General features: G+C 53.6%; 1 protein-coding gene across 5 annotated transcripts in view; it reads right to left on the bottom strand.

Annotated features, from left to right (window-relative positions):
- Positions 1-21,306, bottom strand: part of CLASRP (CLK4 associating serine/arginine rich protein) — a 43,713-nt gene that overhangs the window by 12,297 nt on the left and 10,110 nt on the right. For 3 of the 5 annotated variants that reach the window (XR_012898609.2, XM_075914380.2, XM_075914382.2), the window contains exons 3-13: positions 20,256-20,351; positions 19,781-19,849; positions 15,666-15,779; positions 13,437-13,534; positions 9,208-9,309; positions 6,031-6,110; positions 4,827-4,911; positions 4,044-4,189; positions 3,250-3,346; positions 2,371-2,449; positions 723-796 (exon numbers count right to left, since the gene is read on the bottom strand). Coding sequence is in view for 4 of the 5 variants with exons in the window: in XM_075914380.2 (XP_075770495.1) it covers positions 723-796; positions 2,371-2,449; positions 3,250-3,346; positions 4,044-4,189; positions 4,827-4,911; positions 6,031-6,110; positions 9,208-9,309; positions 13,437-13,534; positions 15,666-15,764 (860 nt within the window). In the remaining variant the exon portion in view is untranslated. The remainder of the gene's footprint in view (positions 1-722; positions 797-2,370; positions 2,450-3,249; positions 3,347-4,043; positions 4,190-4,826; positions 4,912-6,030; positions 6,111-9,207; positions 9,310-13,436; positions 13,535-15,665; positions 15,780-19,780; positions 19,850-20,255; positions 20,352-21,306) is intronic. The other 2 variants (XM_075914383.2, XM_075914384.2) reach the window with 1 other exon arrangement.

Here is a 21,306-nt window from a genome sequence, read left to right as displayed (position 1 = left end):
GAGCCCGTGGCGAGATCCATGGTGTGCAGCTCGCCATGCGGCCAGGGGCGCTGCAGGGTGACCAGCTGGCAGCACAGCCACCCCGCTCCCCTTTTCCCACGTCCCATGCAGTGCAGGAAGCGGAGCAAAGCTACCCCCACCACCACCTCTGCAGGCACAAGCTGGAGGCTTAGTGAGAGCAGAGGCCGCTCCCAGACAGGGACAGCATCCCTGATGCACACAGCCGTGCTGGCTCTGTGCAGAGGTGAGAACCAGCCCCCCGCTAAAGGTGTTCAGAGGAGGGAGTCCAGACAGGGAGAGAAGCACAAGGAGCCCCTCGAGCTAAGCAAGTCGCCCCCAGGTCCTAAGGGACAGAGCTAATGATTCTACCAGTTCACAGTCTCACGCAATTGTGCGAGAGCAGAGGACTCCCCAACTTGCCTGGCCAAAGGAACCTCGCACGGCCAGCCCCGCTCAAGGTGCCCAGCGGACTGTGGTGAGCTCGCACTAGCAGTGTCCCAGTTGTTGGAAAGAACCGTGATTCCAGAAGGAGTTGCTGTGTTTGGGGCTGGGGGAGCTGCCCGGACACTGCGGCAGGGGCCAGACATGGGACACCAGAGCTCAGCTCAGCCCCTTGCACCCACGACAGCCAGTGCCCGAGGCCCTACCCCAGTGCTCCGTTGCTCGCCAGCCCCTGGCTGATTAGCCTGCTGCCGGGGCACATTCGGCCATCACCGCCTTACCTTGGAGGGCTGATTTTTCTTCCTTTTAAGCGTTTCTCTCTAAACTCCCTCCTCTGTCGGCGAGAGCGACGGCCCTAGACGAGAAAGGCCCAGAGCTCAGCGGGGGATGAAAGCCTGCCAGAAACTCCCAGACCAGGGCTCAGCACTTCACAGAATCATAGATAACTGGAACTGGAAGGGACCTCCAGAGGTCATCAAGTCGAGTCCCCTGCCCTCATGGCAGGACCATCTAGATCAGGGGTGGCCAACCCATTAAGCGAAGAGAGCCAAAACAGTGGTGGAAAAATGCAAAGAGTTTGGGGGGGGGGGGGGGGAGGAAGAGCTTGTCACCAGCCAGAGTTCTTGAGCAAAAGAAGGTGCTGTCCCTTTAAAAACCATGGGTTAAGGCTTTTTGGACACATCAGGCTCCCGCCAGCCAATGCCACCTAGCCGTGCTGGGCGGCTCCCCTGCACCCGGTGAGCACAGGGAGCCGAGGGCCATTTGTAGGAGCGCATGGAAGGGTGAGGGCTTAGCGAGCCGCAGGGGAGTCTTCACGAGCCACACTTTAAGGGGTGAAGAGCGGCATGAGGATTGCAAGCTGCGGGTTAGCCACCCCGATCTAGATCATCCCTGACAGGTTTTGTCTAAAAAGTCTCTAGGGATGGAGATTCCACAGCTTCCCTGGGCAATTTATTCCAGTGCTTAACCACCCTGATAGGCAGGAATTTTTTCCTAATGTCCCACCCAAACCTCCCTTGCTGCAATTTAAGCCCATTGCTTCTTGTCCTGTCCTCAGAGGTTGGAGAGAACAATTTTTCTCCTTCCTCCTTGAAACAACCTTTTAGATATTTGAAAGCTGCTACATCCAATTTCTATCTTCTCTTTTCCAAACTAAACAAACCTAATTCTTTCAATCTTCCCTGACAGGTCATGTTTTCTAGACCTTTCATCATTTTTGTTGACCTTCTCCCATTTGTCCATATTCTTCCTGAAACGTGGTGCCCAGAAGTGGACGCACTACTCCAGCTTAGGTATTATCAACTGAGAGCAGAGGAAAAGAATTACAATACTCCTGTTACCGCGTCCCAGAATGATTTTTGGTTTTGCAACAGTGTCACACTATTGACTCCTATTTAGCTTGTGGTCCACTGTGACCCCTAGATCCCTTTGTGCAGGACTCCTTCCTGGAGAGTCACTTCCCGTTCTGTATGTGTGAGACCGATTGTTCCTTCCTAAGTGAAGCGCTTTGCATTTGTCCTTATTGAACTTCGTCCTATTTACCTCAGACCATCTCTCCACTTTGTCCAGACAATTTTGAGTTTTCATCCCATCCTCCAAAGCTCTTGCAATCCCTCTCAGCTTGGTTTCAGCCTCAAACTTTATAGGCCAACTCTCTATGCCACTCTCCCCCGGCTCTACCCCAGTACCTGGAGGTGGGAAAATGACAGTCTCCCCCATCCAGCTCCTCTGGGCTGAGCTGGGGGGAGTCCCGGCTCACATGGCCAGGTCTGTTAAACCTCTGCACCCCAGTGCTAAGCCTCTGGAAGCAGGGCTGTGCTGACCTATGGAGAAGGCAGCTTTGCTGGGCTCGGGACATACAGGCAGCAGCTAGAGCAGGGCTGGGAAGAGGCTTTGCTGAGGCAGCCCTCCCCCAGGGCTGCTCCTTACCGAGTACATTGCTTTCTCCTCCTCCAGGGCTTTGGCGTGTTTAATGGCTTCGGCCTCCTCTTTGTCCTTCCGCAGCATCCTTCCAGAAAAGGACAGAAACACGGCTAAGCATGGCTGTTCCCAGAGCTCAGACCTGCCCAGCCCAGCCCCAGGACGGAGGTACACAGCGCGGCGACCCACGGACGTCACTGCCACAACAGGTGCTGGCAGGCACCAGCTGCTGCCCTGCCCCCACCCTGTTGCAGCCCCTCAAGCACAATGACTGGTCCCAAAGCACTCGGGCCTTCAATGGAAGAGTCGAGGGCTAAGCCGGGTCTCAAATGGAACGGTACCAGCGGTGCCATATTGGAGCAGCTGGAGCAGCAGCATCTGGACTGCCCCGGAAAGCAGGACAGGTGCCATCCAAAGGTCCTAACACTCAAATTAATTAAGCAGTCCCTGGTGCATCAGCATTTAACCTGCCCCTCTCCCTGGCTTTCCCACAACCTGGGCCAGATGCTTCACCCCTCGACGGGAGCAGTGCTGAGGAGCATTGGCAAGGGATAGAGCAGGCAGCCCAACACACAGGACTGCCCTGAGGCTGCACCAGCCTCTTACTGATACCTGCAGGATCCAGACAGCTGCACATACCAGCCCCAAAGCAACCTTCTCCGTGCTTGTGGGCAGAGGGGCAGCTTCACACAAGCCATGTCTGCCACAGGTGCCAAGCCAGAGGGGTCCATCTGCCCCTGCATCCCGCAGTAGCCACAGCCCCCTCTGTGGCCACCCAAGGCTCTTGCAGCTATGGCCATCCAACCCCCAGGGTGCCCGAAGTTCTCCAAGCCAAGGGGGGTGTGTCTGGAGCTCGGCTCCCAGCCCCGACTTGCACACAGGCTGTACCTGACAAAGTCGCCCTCGGCCATCCCATATGTGGTCGCCTGTTTATTCAGGTCAGCCACCTGCTCCTGATTTAACTCATCCACGTCAACTTCCACATCTGCAAGCAGAGAAGCGAGGTCAGTGTGCCTGCAGGCTCCGCCAGCGTTCAGGGATGGCAGCTGGGCTGGCCTGCTCTCTCAGGGCCTGCTCGGCTGTTTCTGCTGCACCACAGTACAGCTGAGATTTGTAACATGGGGCCCACAAGACTTGCTTGGGCCTCTCGGGGGGGCCATTTCCAGGACTGAGCTCAGTGCACATGCCCCCAGAGTGGTCCTCCACCCACTGCTGACAGGACAGGAGCTGGACAGTACCCTCGCCAGTGAACACGCGGCAGCAGCTTTAGCTGAGCTCAGCTCTAGGAGCAAGGGCAGCTCTGCCCAGCCCAGGGCTCCAAAGCAGGCCACCAGACTCCCAGCCCCGAGGCAGCAGCACGGAAGGAGGGGAGGGGACAGAGCACAACCCCAACCAGAACCCCAGGCCCCTCCAAACACCCACCTACGCATGAAGGGCGGACAGGGCCGGAAAGGACTGGCCAGAGTTCACCAGGACGCCGCACAGCCAGGAACGACTGTACTGCAACACCCTGAATCCTCCCCTCCCTCCCCTACAGATACACCCGAGCGTGTGCCCAGCACACTGGGGAGTTGATTCTCGAACGGCACAGCTCTGTGCGCCAGGGAGAGGGGCAAGAGGACACTGAAGCAGCCTGGCCAGGTGATCTCCCAAGGGCAGGGCTGCCTGGGCAAGTGACATACCAATGTCTGGAATGACCTCGTCCTCGTCCGTGTTGCTGTCCTCCTCAGAGTCCTCCTCATCCCCCCGCTTCTCCAAGGAGCTCTCGAGCTCGGCCACTGTGCTGTCCTCATACGTGTAGCCAATCGACGCCTTCTTCTCCGCAAGCCTGGACACAAAGCAGAGCGGTGACCGCGGGCTGCCAGGCAGGGCACTGGGCACCCACCCGACGTCCCTGGAGCCTTGCAGCACCAGCCGTCCCTACTCCCCAAAGGCTGCTCTGTTGACCCCATGTTGCCCTGATTCTGTCAAACCCAAAGCAAGTTAGCACGAGGAGAAAGGGGCCTTTTCTTCATCTCCCACCTCTCCCAAGTGCAGGTCGGGATTCCTCCCTCCTCTGGGCCCTGGGCCAGCAGCCCGCACGCTGCCTGACTAGGCGGGATGCTGCCAGTGAGGCAGCAATGACCCAGTCTCAGGCTTCAGGACAAGCTGTGCTCCACAGGGTCTCCTCCAGCAGCTTTATTATTCAGGAAGAGGGGAGAATTTCCTCTGCAGCATCAGGTATCAGCCTGGCCACTCCCACAGTCCCTGGCAAGCCTAATTCTGGGGCAGGGCAGAGAGGAAGGGCTGACACCCCGCCATGCCCAGAAAGATGGGGCTCAAAAAGCAGCAGCTATTTGTTCTAATCCCACCTGGGACACGATGCTCATTCACTTCCGTACCCTCCAAAGCTTGCCTAGAGGGCAGCTCAACATGAGCATCCCTGGGGGCCGCATCATCCCTCTTTCCCTCCCCCCCACACTCACTTCTTTTTCTCATCCTCATTGGGCTTCTGGAGTCCCCCATAGAGCTCATCAATATAGATCTGATAGAGACACTGCTCCTCTGAGACTGCAGGCAGAGAGACGGAAGGAGTTACATGCTGGCTTGAGGGCAAACACTGATGCCAGCTAGACAAGGGCTCATTCCAGGTGGCACAGGTAAGAGAGAGTCTCTCCTGTGGGCATCACCAAACCACACAGGCAGAGCAGGATTCCTGCCTAGAAAACCAGAGGTGAGTAGGCGTACAGGGCTGAGCCTGAATCCTAGAAGTCATTGCTTGGTACGCAGCCTCGCCCAGGAGTGGCTGAAAGCTGTGTCAGGTGTGACTGCTTGAGGCCTGTGACAGAGCATCTGCCCCTTGCTGGCTCTTTAAGGGTTAAAACCCAGCCCTGGGTGGAGCCTGCAGCTGAAGCAGATACAGCCAATTAGGAAGGAGCAGGGGCTGTGTAAATAGGGGCTCCTGGAGGGAAGGGAAGGAGACACTCTTGCTCCAGCTGGAGAGCAGGAGGGACCTGGCTGCCAGGGAAGCAGAGGCTTCCTGAGACAGTGGCAGGCAGACCTGGTGAGCCTTGGCCTGACCTCACTCCCAGGCTGCAGGGCCTGAGGCAAGGCTTGAGGGTACTAAGGAGGCAGCCAGGATAGGCAAAGGCAGCAGGTCCACGCCCCTAGCCAATGAGGAGTGGCCATTCCAGATTGCAGTTTGCCCTGTGGCAGGGGCTAATAACTGGCCATGGGCCACTGAGGCAAGGTGGGTCTTGGGGAACTGGGGGCTCCCTGGGAGGGGAAGACCCCAAAGCATGGGCAGGAAGGGACAGGGAGCTGGACCAGCAGACCTGCATCAGAGGCTGGGACACCAACCAGCAGAGGGCGCTCTGAGGCAGGGGGGCTCATTCCCAGAATGACCAGTGGGAGGGGCTGTGGGGGTGAGTGCCCATCTCGTGACAAGGCCCCCTAGGGTGACGTGCACTTGCTGCCCTCACACTGTTATTCCCTGCAAAGAACCAAGTGGGCCATGGGGGGGAGGAGGGGGACAACGAGGGGCTCCCTCCCTCCCTGAGGGGCTCCTGGCAGAGCAGAGCAGAAAGCCGCTCAGAGTGGTGTCAGGAATCATGCGCTGCTGTTGCCAGCTGACCCCTCTCGCCAGAGCCAGCCTCTCTTCCCCACGCTGCCCCAGGGTCAGACACTTACTGCCGGCGAAGTCGTTCTGCACTAGGCCCCTGTAGCGTTCGTAGTTACACTTCCTCTCGTCTGACTCCTGCTCGGGAGAGCTGAGAGAGAAGAACACGCACTGACACTGGGAGGCAACTGCTCAGACAGGACAAAGCTCTGGGTGACCAGTCCAGAAGCAGCCCACCTCCCGTTTCCACCTGAGAGTCAGGCCCCCAAGCAGTGTTTCCTGTAAGTTACGGGCTTGTGCAGCTGCTCAGGGAGATTCAAAATAGGGACGTGAAAATGTGTTTGTGTAAATGTTTAACCGGTGGTTACTAGGGATGTAAAGGAGTAGCCGAGTTGACTCCTCGCATTCCCTCTCCCCCCGCTGCCTCCATAGCAGAGCCGCCCGGCTCTTCCTACATTTAAAAGGCAGAAGTACAGCAGGGTTAGCTCCTGGAGCTGGCACAAGCTGGGACTGTTTAGCTCTGGCTCACGCTGCCCCAGGAGCTCACCCCTCTGCAGTTTAAATGTAGGAGGAGCTGGGCCGCTGCGTCACAGTGGGGGCAGCGAGTGCTCCTTCCATTGACTAACGGAGTAGCTGATAGAAATTCCATTGACTACTCGATTAGCTAGTTAATCGCAATTTAACATCCCTAGTGGTTACACGTTATTTTTCCGTGATTTCACATTTACACACCAGAGGGGGAGAGAGCTGAGCACCGGCTCCTGTTCCACACTGCCTCCCCCCTCCCCGCTGCCTACTGGAGGCAGCAGCACGTGCAGGGAGCTGGCTCCTTGCATGTACCGGCTTCCGTCTGTCCTCCCACGCTGCCTCTGATACAGTCGGCACCCCATGTGTGCTGACTCCCACCTGCCTCTCCTCTCCCACTCTGCTGTCTCTGTGGCATGCAGCAGGGGGTGCAGGTTGCTCCGCGGCAGCTGGCATGTGCGGGGAGCTTAAAAGCTTCCACCTCCCCCCTGACCACTGCCTCCGATACAGAGGGAGGTGCCTCATCAGTTAACCGGGTGCTCAGGTCCACACTTGCAACCCCAATTCAAATGTCGCCCAGCTGATGAGCAGAACACTCACAACTGGGTTTTTTGTTTCTACTGGTGGTGCACATTGGCACATGCCTCAGTGCATATAGAAAAATTTATTCTGCACATGGATGAAAAAAATCTGCATGGGGATGGAAAAGATTAGAGGGAACATTGCTCCCAAGTCTCAGCTGAACAAAGTGTTTATGGAAATTGGACCCTCAAGAAGCTGAGGTTGCATTGTGTGAACTCCACCCTTCAGTGTGACGTGAAACCCCTGCTGGCTGTCCCCGTGTAGCAATTACCTCCATGGACTGTAACAGAATTCCGCAGGAGGTTGCCCCGTTACACATGAGTCTTCATTAGCAGGATGAAGCCGGTTTTCCTTTACAAAGCTGGCATGGCTCTCCCACCCCTGAAGCCCACCGGCCTAAAGTTTCACAGGGGATGACACACCTGGAGTTTTGGGAAACCTGGAGTATTTGGGACAGATGTAGGATCGTCCCCACTTGTAGCCGACTTGGCTTAGGAACATTAAGCTCGGCGAAGACAAGCTCAGAGGAGAGAGCTGGCTGGTGAAAATTATTGAAACTGTTTCTGCAGACGTCAGACTAGACTTTGCAGAGCCTGGCGTCCGGACGGGAGGAACAGCAAATGGAGGGCTGCAGGGAGGGAACCCATCGAGGAGTCTACTGGCCACTTCCCAAATAAATCCACCTTCAGCCCTGCCCCACCCAACGCAGCGCTCTCCACAGCAGGATGGGAAGCAGGGGCCCCGGGCAGGTTTGTGCAGGGACAAAGTCACCTGCTTGGGCAATTCTAACCTCATTTGTACACTAAGGTAGATCTCAGCCCAGGGCTGGACAAGATGTGACCTGGGGGCTGGATCTGGCCCACCTAACACTTTGATCTGGTCTGTGGACAGCATCTGACTGCTTCCTAGTTATATCCTGCTGCTGTACCTCCAAATATCCAGGTGGGGGCTAAGGCAGCAAGATCCTATTTAAATGGCTCTTGACTCCAGCACTACCCCAACAGAGGCAGGAGTCGTAAGACTTTACACAGCCGCAGCAACTGCGGGCAGCTGCCAGGCAACATGGAAGCAATGGGGCCGGGAACTGCAAACCCATTAAATAGCTGCAATTTAAAGGGCTTGTGGCTCCCAGCCCTGCTGCTACCACGTTGTCTGGCAGGTGCCCAGAGCTGTGGCTATTGAAAGGGCTCCGGTCACAACTGCAGCAACCCCGGGCAGCTGCCAGGCAATACAGGAGCGGTGGGGCTGGGGGCCAGGAGCCCTTTGCTGTGTTTTTAATTCAAAGCCGCTGGCTCCAGACAACTCTGGGAGGAGGCTAGTCCCCAGCCCCACCCCTTACCCAGGTGAAAGAGGGGGAGGAGCAAGCCCATGACCATGTACCAAAATTAAGTGCCCCCTTGCAAAAATTATTGCCCAACCCTGTCTCAGCCCCTTTAATGCTGGGGTCAGAGCTGGATGTACTAGAGATCAGATGGTCAAGAGAAAACCCCATTTAGTGACGTTCTGCTCCAAAACGGGCTCTGTAAACAGATCTTTCTGCTCAGCTCTGCTCCCTAGAAGCACCCATCTCAGCTGGCTTCACATCCTCCCGCCAGCCTTGATTTTGGCTTTCCTTAGCGCTACAGAGCTGGATCCAATCTTTTCTTCAACCGCAGCAGCCCTGCTTGCTTTGTGCCCATCAGTCACACCGGGCAAGGCCATGGAGCTGTCCTGGGGCCCTGACTGGTCTGGCAGAACTCTACAGCAATGATGTGAAGAGATCCTGGAATGAGTCCGAGCCCGGGCGGGTCTGCAGAGCTGGTAGGTGGCTTTTTACATGACAGCCAAGCACATTCCACCCAGAACCGATCAGAAACATGGAATCCCAGTGCCACAGGGTCCTTCAGAGATGTGATAAGCAGATGTGTGCTGGGCCAACCCACTGTAGTTCATCACCAGTGTGGGACAGCCTGGCATGTCAGGGGTAATGTGACATTTACAAACACCAACCCTTATATTGGAAGGGATAACGCTGCCACAGAACGCTCCCGAGCCCCATTTCTCTGCACTGAGCCCCCAGCATCCTGTGCCCCGCTGGAAGGGAAGAGGCTGGGGGTTTCTGGAGTGGCGCTCACAAGCAGCACTCCATGGAATTGGCTTACATTGGGTTGAGCAGTGGCGGGGTATACATAGGAATGTAGTCCAGATGAGCACGCACGTCAAACCGGTCAATCATGTTATTCGTATCCCCCTGCCAGGGCATCCTGCAGGCAAGAGAACAACAGACAAAACAAGGTCATTTGGCAGCTCAGGTGGGTACAACTGCATACCTGCTGGCAAAACAAGCTGCTACCAAGAGGAAGCCAGATGCACTGGGGCACTCAGTCTAGATCCAATGCAGCATGCACCTGCTTTGCTGCACGGTACACAATAGGACATGCTCTTAGCCGCAGACAGCCTGTAGTGGCAATCAGAGCCTTGTATGCCCACCTCAGAGATACGCCTAACTGTGGCAAAGTGGATAAACCAATGTGGACCTGGCACCCTTGGAACTAAGGAAGGACAAGAGGGGCCCAGAATGTAGGGAGGTGTGGGACTCCCACGATAGCCCATAACAATGACTGTCAATAGGAAGAGGTGCTGAAGAGAGAGACAAAAACAAAATGAGTCTGAAAAGAAAGGCCCTCTTAATTCAAGTACGTGAAACAGATATTGAGCCTGGTAAACAAAAAAGTGTAGGGCCTGAAATCAATAACCCCAAACTAGTGCTCACTGATGACTAATGTAACTAAGGGGTGTACTATTCCTCCCATCACTCCATCTCGGAGACCTCAAAAAGAAAGACTCTTGAGAGAAAAAAAAAAATCAACAAGGACAATGCCGGGTGACTAAAGCAAAGAGTGATGGCTGCTATGCCACCATCTCTGGAAACTTTGGGAGCCACCGTATGACTGTTGAGCCTTGGATGTTCTAATCCCAAAAGAAGTCCTGACCAGACCAGGCCAAAGAGAGGGACCCAAATGACAGAGCCACTTCCACCAGCTAAATCCTGAACCCTAGCTGGGATGAGAAATTATTCTTCCCCACCTCCTTGAGCATCCTTATCCTCCTCTGCCTTACATCTTCTCGTTCCCATCCCTCGCTCTGTGCCTGCTGCTTAATAAGAGTCTCGTTTAGCAGGCAAAGACTGTATATTCTGTAAGCCTGTGATCAGACAGATCAGATCAAGGCCCTAAACAGCCAGATGCTGGTACGGGGTCTTAAAGAGGCTGATAAGATGATGTGTTGTGCTTATGTTTTTTCCAGCAGTATCTTTCTTGTCTTCTAGGCAGCAGGATCAGACCTTAACAGCTGCAGCCCAGTTTTGCTTTTGTCTCCAACAAGAACAATTATCTTTGATATCCTCTAAGAAACCGTCAGACAAGTGTTTTTTCCCCTTCTAAAAATGGTCCCCAGTGACAGGGAACAAGGAAGGTTGTTGCATTTGCAACGTAAAGTATTGAGTAAAGCTTTTATTGCTTCACCTGTTTCTACAATTTCTGTATCTTTAACAAAAGGCTACAGAGATGTTTAAATGTATGTTTATCACGGCACTAAAGATACTGACGTCTCTATACCCACGGACAGACAGAGAGGAGCGTGGTCCCAGCGCCCACTCTGGCAGCTCTTTCCAGCAGCACAGTTGCACTGCCCCCAGCCCTGCCAACAGTGGGGCTGTACAAACCAAAGCAGGAGAAACTGTGGTTGGAGGGGGAGGGGGGGTCCAAGGCATCCAGGCTGCCTGGAGGAGCTAACAGCTCAGGGCACTGGCTCCCAGGAGCGATGACATCACACACGTGTCTCCATTGGTTGCAGTGGCTCCTGGGAGTGGAACTCTGCAGACCCCAATGTCTGTCTGTGGCTATACGTACCTGTAGCCCTTTCTATCCCTGCAGGGCTCTATCTATACCAAACCCTGAATCATCTTTAACCAGATCACATGACCACTGTTGACTGTGACCAACTCACTCCACCTAAATTAAAACCCGTTATCCCAAGCCATAGCACCCTCCCTTTGAGATTTTTGTTCTTCACCCCAGGCAGGAGAAGTAGTGCAGCATAAAGACACGGGTGCACTTGGGCTTTCATCCTGCACTCCCTCTCCCAGTGGGGAGGAAGAAAAGTGAACGTCGTGTGTAACAGGTATCTCCTTAAAGATGCTGCCAAGGGCAAGCCTGGGCTTGGGGGAGGGGCGGGGGGTCCTTTTACATAAAGTGCTGGAGAAGGGGCTCTGGCTCTGCTCATTATTAACACTAGGAATTATCTGCATAGTGTGCTTCCTCCACTGGAAAACACTAGGGAGCACTGAGCACTCAGGAGGACAAGGGAACAGAACCAGACGTCTCAGAACTCCTTGTTCCCGTGTATTTCGCTCAGACTTGCCAGCTAGCTGAAAGATGTTGGACATGCCCATTCCTCCAATGAAGAGCAGAGACCACAGCAGTCAGCTGACTGACCTCCATTGTTTCCTCTAACCTTTTCCAGCCATGTGTGGAATACATTTTGTGTGCTTACCAAAGCGTATGTGACCGTGCAACACTAGCAGAAACACAAAAACGAGCCGTGGGCATCCTGCTAATCATCTAGGCAACACATGAATCTGTTCTAAGCAGCTGCATGAGCACACAGCTTAAAGGGAACACGGCTGCCTACCCATCAATGAGTGCCCCGCAAGAGTGGGGAAGAGCCAATTGGCTGTTCCTGCTTCTCCTGAAGGTAAACCCAGGCAGAGAATGGTTTCCAAGACACCCCTCTCCAGCAGGATGCTGCACTTGCCCCACCCCAAGGTGTGAGGAATCTCTGAACTTGCCTCAACTTGAAAAGAGGCCAACTCACCTCAGGGAAGATAAAGAAACAGAAGGAGCCATGAGGAGGGCGGGTCTGAGTCTGGACAGTCTCCCATCAAACCATCGTCTCACAAATGAACAAACAAAATGTCCTGTGCCAGAGAAAACTGTTCCCTCTGGTCTCCCATCCATCAAGAAGCCTGCTGCAGGACTCCAGCGCCACAGAAAGGTTTGGCTAAGGCTTCATGTATAGGGCCCTATTGAATTCACAGTCCAATTAGGTCAATTTCATGATCATAGGAGTTTAATCATGGTCAGTTTCATGATTTTCGATATTTAAATCTGAAATTTCACAATGTTGTAACTGTCCAGGGTCCTGTTCTAAAAGAGAATTGTGGGGGGGGGGGAGGGGGTGGCGGCTTATGGCACCCTTATTCTCAGGGGCTTATGGCACCCTTATTTCTGCGCTGCTGCTGGTAGCACTGCCTTCAGAGCTGGGCACCCAGACAGCAGCAGCTACTGGCCAGGAACCCATCTCTGGAGGCCATGCCACTGCCAACACCTGCGCAGATGCAAGCATGGCATGATAAAGTATTGCCATCTTTACGTCTGGGCCCACCGCCAGCAGCTGCAACTCTTTGGCCACCCACAGCCACCTTTACTTCTGCACTGCTGCTGGTGGTCTTGCCTTCAGAGCTGGGTGCCTGGCCAGCAACCAATACTTTCTGATTGCCCAGCTCTGAAGGCAGACAGAAGTAAGGGTACAATACCACAACCACCCTGCAACCTTGCAACCTTCTCCTCACATCCATCTTTTTGGTCAGGACCTTGTCTGAGAAATACTGATCTCCCTTGTGAAACCTGTATAAAATGCGATAAAAGCACACAACACACTAGACTTCATGGTCCATGACTCATTTTTCACAGCCGTAGATTTGGTAGGGCCCTACACCTGAACCTTTACTTGTTACTAGGGATGTAAAATCCTGTTTAAAATGTTAACCAGTTAAAGGTGCAATGTGCTCCCACTAATTCTGGGGGGTTTATGGCAACTTCTTCCCCCCTTTTCAAGAGATTTCTACAGTGCTTTGTGAACATGAGGGAAAGGATCTCACCACAGAGGGGCGCCAGCATCACTGACCATGCACAAAAGCCCAGGCAAAGGGGAATACACTAGAGTCCTTCCCCTTCTTCTTCACTCAGTTGCCTCAGGGATCCCACTAGCAGTGTTATCTGTAAGCTGAGCGCTTGAGCGGCTTCCCAAGAGACTTAAACGCCACCCAGCAGATTAGAAGAGTGCCCACAGCCTTCCTCAGCCAGCAGCAAGTGTTCCTATTGCCCGTGCGCATCTGCACATGCTTTGGTGAACACAACAAAATGAATTCTACACATGGATGGAAAATATTAGGGGGAACATTGCCCACTAGAACAACGGCCACACAGGAGGGAGAGCAAGTTGATGTTGCCCCTTTGAGGGCCTGCAAGCAACAATCCCCCATCTGCTTCACTATGCCCCCAGCTTGTCAGTGCAGGACTAGCAGGCGGGGCCCACTCAAGCTACTCACATGTTGACTGGACTTTCAGCTGCAAGAGCAATGGCAGAATCCAAGTGGACCTTACACGCCCGGCCATGCACTTGGAGGAACTGGGCTGGGTCCTTTTTCTGAAAGAAGCACAAACAGTGAGAGATATAAAGCCGGCATTTGACAGGATCTGGTCAGCCTGAGCAAGGCGCCACGTTAGGCAGAAGCTGTGCGGTGGAATCCAAAGCCACTATCAAGGGTATAAGCACTGATGAAAGCGGCATGTGAAAGCCCTTCAGAGTCTCACTCTTGTTGACAGTCTTACAGTGCCACGTGCAGAGGGCGTACAGACATCCAGGGGATCTCAGGAACTGCAGTTAAAGCACCCAGCTCATCTGAGAGTGACAAGAGAAACAGCCCCTGTTCACTCAAATCTGCTTCATGGGCTTACCAGGGGGCAAGCCTGATGCCTTTAGTGACTAAACCATTCACTGCTCTTGGCCCTGCAGAGCCAGCACAGATGAGGCACATGGGGCTGGATCTGATTCCTTCGTACGTGCCGCCCAGTTTGCTTCCTAGGCTACAGGCTGTTGCACTCTCGCATGTCCTAGAAAGCCTGAGGGCCTGCACAAGCGGTGCGGCAGACCCAGCGTGGCCTGCGGCAGACCCAGCGTGGCCTGCGGCAGACCCAGCGTGGCCTGCGGCAGCTTTGTGACTGGCGCTGCAGTGTAACAAAAGAATCCAGGTTTGCTCCCAGACCTCAGGTGAATTCTGTGATGCTAGCAGCTAGAAAAAACCCTTTGTACTCGTCAAGTGAGCAGCTTTGACATGGCATTAGCCAGGGCTCGGAGGGAGAAGGGCTGCATTTTAAGAGAGGGACATGCAGCCCAAAGAGGTGATCCAAGAGTCACCTCGCCTGTGGAATGTTTCCTGCAGTCTTGCTCTGGTCTTCAAAAAGGAAACTGAACCTGCAAGAATTCACCTCTACATAATGCCTCCCACGAGCACTGCAAGCCAAACCATGGCAACCACCCAACCTGCCAGTCAGCATCACAACTCTGCATCCTTCTCCTTGGAGCAGCCCAGCAAGCAGCTCTGCTACCACAGCACCACTTCCATTTCTCCTTCCTCGGCTTTGGAGAGAGGCACAAACAATTTTACCACCCACTCCAGCAGAGCATCATGGGGGCCCTCCTAGTGCTCAGAGTGGAGACCCACACTGCGCGCAGGGAAAGCAGATACTTCCAGAGACTCAACTCTTTCACTTTTCCCTGCAGGGTACAATAGTGTGGTTTGTAGTGTGGCAAAGTGCTGGCTGTGCCCCCATGGTCCTGCGCACCTTAGGTGGTTATTATAGGCCTCAGAGGCTCGCTGTGACCCTCCACGCTGCCTATTGCGGTTTCCTAGAGGTCAGGGTTACAACTTATTGAGCCATTTTCATCACTAACGGGGAGGGGGAAATCCCTCTGTAACCCTGGAACTCCTTTTCCCAGAATCCGGTCTTTCTTGGTGGGAACCCAGGCCTGCCCACTACACTGAGTTTTGGCCCAGGGACCCCAGGCAGCAGCAACTGCTCAGGGTTTCCCTCTATCCCCAAGACAGCAGCTTTTTCCCTGGGCCACTTCCCCAAATGCTCCCCTAGTGCCTTTTCTCTGGTATCTGTCTGAATCTTTCCCTTTTCAGCTTCTCCACAAACACACTTCCTCCTCAGGGTCCCTCCCTCAACCAGGGAAACCTTTTAAAGCAGCTCCTCAGGTTTTAATTGGCTACAGGTGTCTGATTAGCCTGCTCCTTCAGGCCAGCTATTAACTAGCCTCAAGTGTCTGCCTGCCTTAATTACAGGACAGCAGGCTCTGGGAGTTTATTCAGGAAATAGAAAACTGTTTATCTAGCGCCCTGAATGCCTGCCCTCCATTAGAGTGCGACAGCCAACTACTCTGGGTCTGTCACAGTAGCCACTTGTTCTACAGCAAAGCCCTGCCTGAGACAGACGGACTTGGCACTAACTATCCAGTCCTAACTGCCATTAAAGAGAACATTTTAATGCAAGAATAAAGTCACGGAAATGAGGAAGAGCTGTAGGTCCCACCAGTAGCAGAGACACATCTTGGATTCCTGTGCATGCTTTGCAACTGAACAGCAATATGTGAAGCTGCATAAAGCCAGACACCAGAACAGAAAACAGCCGGCGCACTCCCCAACGCGACAGCAAGGGCCACAGATCGGGGTGCCGGAGTGGGGCCGGGGCCAGGACTGCACAGGGACACTCACTATTTTTTCATAGTATTCTCGCCGACGCTCGGCCCGTTTCTTATAATCGACCATCATCCCACGGAGCTTGCGCTCATGTTTCCGGGCTTCGTGCCACATCCTGCTGCCTGTGAGCTGTTAAAGGGAGAGAACACAGAACTGAGGAAAACCAGCAACCTTTCAGCATGCCCAGAGTCTGGGGGTGCCTTCAGGGGTGCATGTCTACAGCCAAGGAGAGAAATACAGATGCCACTCTGCATGCAGACACCAGTATGCTCAGGAGTGGAGAGTTACGAAATGACTCCAGGAACAAACATGGTTGTAGAGAGCTGTAATGGGTGCCATAGCCATCCCCAATGGCTGCAATAGAACACTACTCCTAGACTCAGCCCCAAGGCACCAGTCACACAATGCAAGGATCCAGACACTAATGGCTCATCTGCACTTACTCTCGTGTAGCTGCCACACTTAGTGAAGACGTTATCTACACCAGGGTGGGCAATATGACAGCAGCAGTTCGCTAAGGTTAGCCCCTGGAGGGTCACTGCCACTATATTTACCTGCACTTCTGCAGGTAGGGGCAACTGTAGCTTCCATTGGTGGCAAATGCTGCTCCCAGCCAACAGGAGCTGCAGGAAGCAATATGGACTGGGATGCTAGGGTATGTCTACACTACAAAGTTAATTCGAACTAACAGCCATTAGTTCGAATTAACTTTGATAGGCGCTACACAGGCAAACCACTAGTTCGAACTTAATTCGAACTAGGTAAACCTCATTCTACGAGGACTAACGCCTAGTTCAAATTAAGTAGTTCGAATTAAGGGCTGTGTAGCCCCTTAATTCAAACGAGTGGGAGGCTAGCCCTCCCCAGCTTGCCCTGGTGGCCACTCTGGGCACCACCAGGGAAACTCGTCTGCCCCCCTCCCAGCCCCGGAGCCCTTAAAGGGGCACTGTCTGGCTACAGTGCCCGTGCCAGGTGCAAGCCTGCCAGCACCCAGCCAGCAGACCCTGCACCTGGCACGGCGCGTGCCAGCCACCCGCTGCCACCCAGCCCTCCGCCTCTTCCCGGGACCAGGCTGAAGGCTCCCAGGAGCCTGCCCGGGGCTTCAAGAGGCGGGCGCCCACCTGGTCTAGTGCGGAGATCGTGGACCTCATCAAGGTTTGGGGGGAGCCTCTAACGTCCACGACATCCGCACTAGGCACAGGAAAGTGGCCGTCTAGGGCAGGATAGCTGCCAGCCTGGCCACCCAGGAGCAGGTTTCCATGAAAATCAAGGTGGTCCACAGAGACCCCCGACCCTGAGCCCTGAGCTTAGAATGGCCATACTGGGTCAGACCGAAGGTCCATCTAGCCCAGTAGCCTGTCTACCGACAGCGGCCAACCCTAGGGACCCTAGAGGGGATGGACCGAAGACAATGACCAAGCCATTTGTCTCATGCCATCCATCTCCAGCCTTCCACAGACAGAGGCCAGGGACACCACTTCTACCCCCTGGCTAATACCACTCCATGGACCCAACTTCCATGACTTTATCTAACTTCTCTTTAAACTCTGTTCTAGTTCTAGCCTTCACAGCCTCCTGCAGCAAGGAGTTCCACAGGTTGACTATTTGCTTTGTGAAGAACAACTTTCTGTTGTTAGTTTGAAGCCTGCTACCCATTCATTTCCTTTGGTGTCCTCTAGTCCTTCTATTATGGGAACTAATGAAGAACTTTTCTTTATGCACCCTCTCCACACCACTCATGATTTTATAGACCTCCATCATATCCCCCCTCAGTCTCCTCTTTTCTAAGCTGAAAAGTCCCAGTCTCTTTAGCCTCTCTTCATATGGGACCTGTTCCAAACCCCTGATCATTTTAGTTGCCCTTTTCTGAACCTTTTCCAAGGCCAAAATATCTTTTCTGGGGTGAGGAGATCACATCTGTACATGGTACTGAAGATATGGCGTACCATAGTTTGATACTTCCCCTCCTCCTTGTTCCTCTGGCTCCCCCCTTCCAGCTCCCTCCTCCCAGGTTTCCTCCTCCCCTCTCCCACCCTCTCTCTTCCCCTCTCCCACCTCCTTTGCCCAGTCTCCCCGAGTTTTGTTCAATAAAGAGAGTTTCTATTTTTGAACACACGTGTCCTTTATTTTGTACATCAGGAAGGGGAGCTAGGGAGGGGTAAGTGGAAGGAGGTGAGGGAGGAATGGGGTACGAGCCCCGATGGGGAGGACTGGGGTGGCTCTGCGGGCTCCTCGGGGTGGAAGCTCTCCTGCAGCCCCCCAATTGACCCCCTTCCCTCCTGGATGGCAGCCTGCGGCAAGTGCAGCCGGGCTGATGGCCGAGTGCTATAATGTGCGAGTGTGGGCACTCAGGGCATTCCAAGCCAGGACTGCTTTGCTGTCCCTCATCGAGTTAGACAAGCAAGCGGGGAACCCTGAGAACTGTCTGTCCGGGGTGGGGGTCAGGTCCCTTTAAGCACAGCCCTCGGCTAGCCTGAGACAGCAGCTCCACGCTCTAAGTCCTAATCTGATGCCCTGCCGGCACTGCTTCCGGCCATCCTTAACCTCGGTTCAGGGTCCACTCAATGTGGACATGCTAGTTCGAATTAGCAAAATGCTAATTCAAACTAGTTTTTAGGTCTAGATGCACTAGTTCGAATTAGCTTAGTTCGAATTAGTGCTGTAGTGTAGACATATCCCTACTTCCTGCAGCTCTCATTGGCCGCAAATCGCCATTCCCAACTAATGGAAGCTGCAATTGCCCGTACTTGCACAGGCTGGTATTCGCCTACCCTGATCTACCCTGGTGGGAGAGTTTCCCTGTTGGTGCAGCTACTCCACCTCCCCAAGAAGCGGTAGCTGTGTTGACAGGAGAAGCCCTCTCATTGATATAGCGTTGTGTCCACCAGAAGATGGGTTGGTATAACTGCATCACACAGAGGGCAGGGCAAGATTTTCCACACTCCGGAGCAACAGTGTTACACCCAATGTAAGTGAGTAGTGTAGACCAGGCTAAATAGTCTAGGATAGAAAAGCACCATGCCGCGCTCCTCATTCCAGGATCGAGACAGAGACGCTATGAGAGACCATAATAAACAAGGGAAAATCTGCTTCATGGCACCCACCCAGAGACTCCAAGAGCCCAAGTCTTTAGGTCAAAGTGTACGGAGGATAGTGTCAGGCAAGGGCCATGAATAGGAGAGTCACAGCATCCTGGAGAAGTGGGCTGAACTAAAAAGCCAGACTGGGTCAGACCAATGGTCCACTAGGCCAGTATCCTGTCTTTCGCCAGTGGCCAATGCCAGCGTTTCAGAGGGAATGACTAGAACAGGCAGTTCTGCAGCCATCCCTCCTGTCACCTACTCCCAGCCTCTGGCAATGACTGCTCAGCGGGGTCTATTTAGTGTCTAGCTGAGCGGGTGAAAACAACCTCTTGGCTCAGACTGGCCAGTCAGGCTGGAAGGATATTGTGGCAGTGAGGTTACTGCACGCCACAGACCACCAAGTGGGGAGGAAGTGGGAGCGCCGATGGGGCAGCAAGATAATGCACCGAGATTAGAGACACAGGTGGGAAACAAAAGGAGAAAAACATCTTAGCATAGAGATAGCTAATCCAAAGGAAATACCCCATGAGAGGGAGCGAGTGGGGGCAGCAGGAACGTCTACTCATCCAGGGTTACGTCAGTTTCTTATGTACTTATTCTCATGCCCTAGTGAGGCAGGCTGGGATTATTACCCCCACTGCACAGAGAGACTATGTGACTTGTCCAGGATCAGATGGGATGTTTGTGATGGGGCAGGAATTGACCCCAGGGCTCCCACAGCCCAGGCTACTGGGCACTCCTTGCTCTGAAGGCTGAGTGCAAGCCAGACAGGTGCTTGCATCGTAAACACCCCAAAGATGGCCTGCAGAAGTAGGCTGCACCCACATCAGGACAAGCCCCGAAAGCTCTGGGCTGGAGGCAAGGGACTGAAAAGCCCCATTAACTCCCTTTCCGTTCACTTCATACCACATGCTCAGAAGGTCCTTCCTCACCCTCTGAACATTACCCAGCCCTTCTGCAGAGACACTTTCAGTGTCCAGCCCAACAGGGGAATAAACACAAGAGACACCTCAGAGGAGGCACCAGCTGGGGAGTGAGGATACTCACAAAACAGCAATGTGGAGACCTGGGAGCAACACTTGCTCAGCACAGCCCACGCACCGAGGGAAGAGGATCCTAAAGGAAGAGACGCAGCAGGTCAGGGACCTGGACAGACACGATGCCTGGTTACAATAAACAGAGCAAAGGCTGGGGTCCCTCCCTTGAGCGGAAACGCGCTGTGTGTAGGAGATCTGTCCTCCGCACAAATTCATCAGAACTACCCAATTGACGCCAGTAAATGGGCTCCCTCCAACCTGAGCTGCAGAAACAAGCTAGGAGTTCTTCCAGCTCTGCAAGGAGTTCACATTCACCCCCAACATCACGGCCAAGACACGAGGAGAGTCAGGCAAGCCAGGAGCTCAACTGGCTGAATAGCCTTTGCTGCTGTTTTGACCCCAAGTGTACAAGGGAACTTCCCAGGTGCCCAGCTCCATGTTTGCCATCTCTAGCCTGAGGGTCAAGGGCAGAGGGGTTTCCTCACCGTCAATGGACCTACTGAAGGAATATTCACAATCCAAGAGAGGCAGCAGCTACATCACGCCTGGTTGACCTTCTCCTTGAAGAAGTTGACAAACTCCTGCATGAAAAGGACACAAGAAGGGCATAAATCAAAGATAAATAGCTTTCACCCAGACACTTGGAAGGGAATTCTCAAACACCCGCACTCTTTTGCCCCATTAACTGCCTGACATCTCCAGAGAGAGATCTTGGTGTCACTGTGGGTAGCTCTCTGAGAACATCCACTCAATGTGCAGCAAGAGTCAAAAAAGCCAACAGAATGTTAGGAATCACTGAAAAAGGGATAGAGAATAAGACAAAGAATTTCTTATTGCCTTTGTATAAATCCATGGCACGCCCACATCTTGAATACTGCGGACAGATTAGGAATGTTAAATGTCAGTTAACTGAATAGTCGAGTAACCTCATGAATTTTTATCAGTTAGTCGATTATTCTATAGTCCTCGGGGGCGGGGCCAGCAGCCACTGTATCAGAGGCGGCAGCACAGGGTGGGAGGCGGGAGCTGGTCCATGAGGGGAGCCAGTCCCCCTTGTGGACTAGCTGCCTGTCACCCAATGCTTCTGCCTCTGATAAAGAGGCAGCAGCCCCTGTCTAAGGAGGGGTTTGAGCTCCAGACCTACACCCGGTGGAAGCCGGAACTGAGCTGGGCTCCCTGCCTACCTGGCTCCTAATACACTTTAAAAGCAGAGCAGAAGCAGAGGTACCACCCAGACCCGGCGTGAGCCAGAACTGAGCCGGGCTGCTAAAAAATTTACTGGCAAGGGCGAGGGGAGGGACATGCATGTATTCTATAGAATTAACCTCTATGCTTTTGCTTATCGGTTAAATGGTTAATCGACTACACTATTACCTCCCCAGTACAGATGTGGTCACCTCATTTCCAAAAAGATATCTTGGCATGGAAAAGGTTCAAAAACGGGCAACAAAAATGATTAGGGGTATGGAACAGGAGTCATATGAAGAGAGATTAAAAAGACTGGGACTTTTTGGTCTATAAAATCATGACAGGTGT

This window comes from Pelodiscus sinensis, chromosome 18, assembly GCF_052426305.1.
Source record: "Pelodiscus sinensis isolate ZL-2025 chromosome 18, ASM5242630v1, whole genome shotgun sequence".
Lineage (NCBI taxonomy): Eukaryota > Metazoa > Chordata > Testudines > Trionychidae > Pelodiscus > Pelodiscus sinensis.
This window is presented reverse-complemented; position numbering and strand designations above follow the sequence as displayed.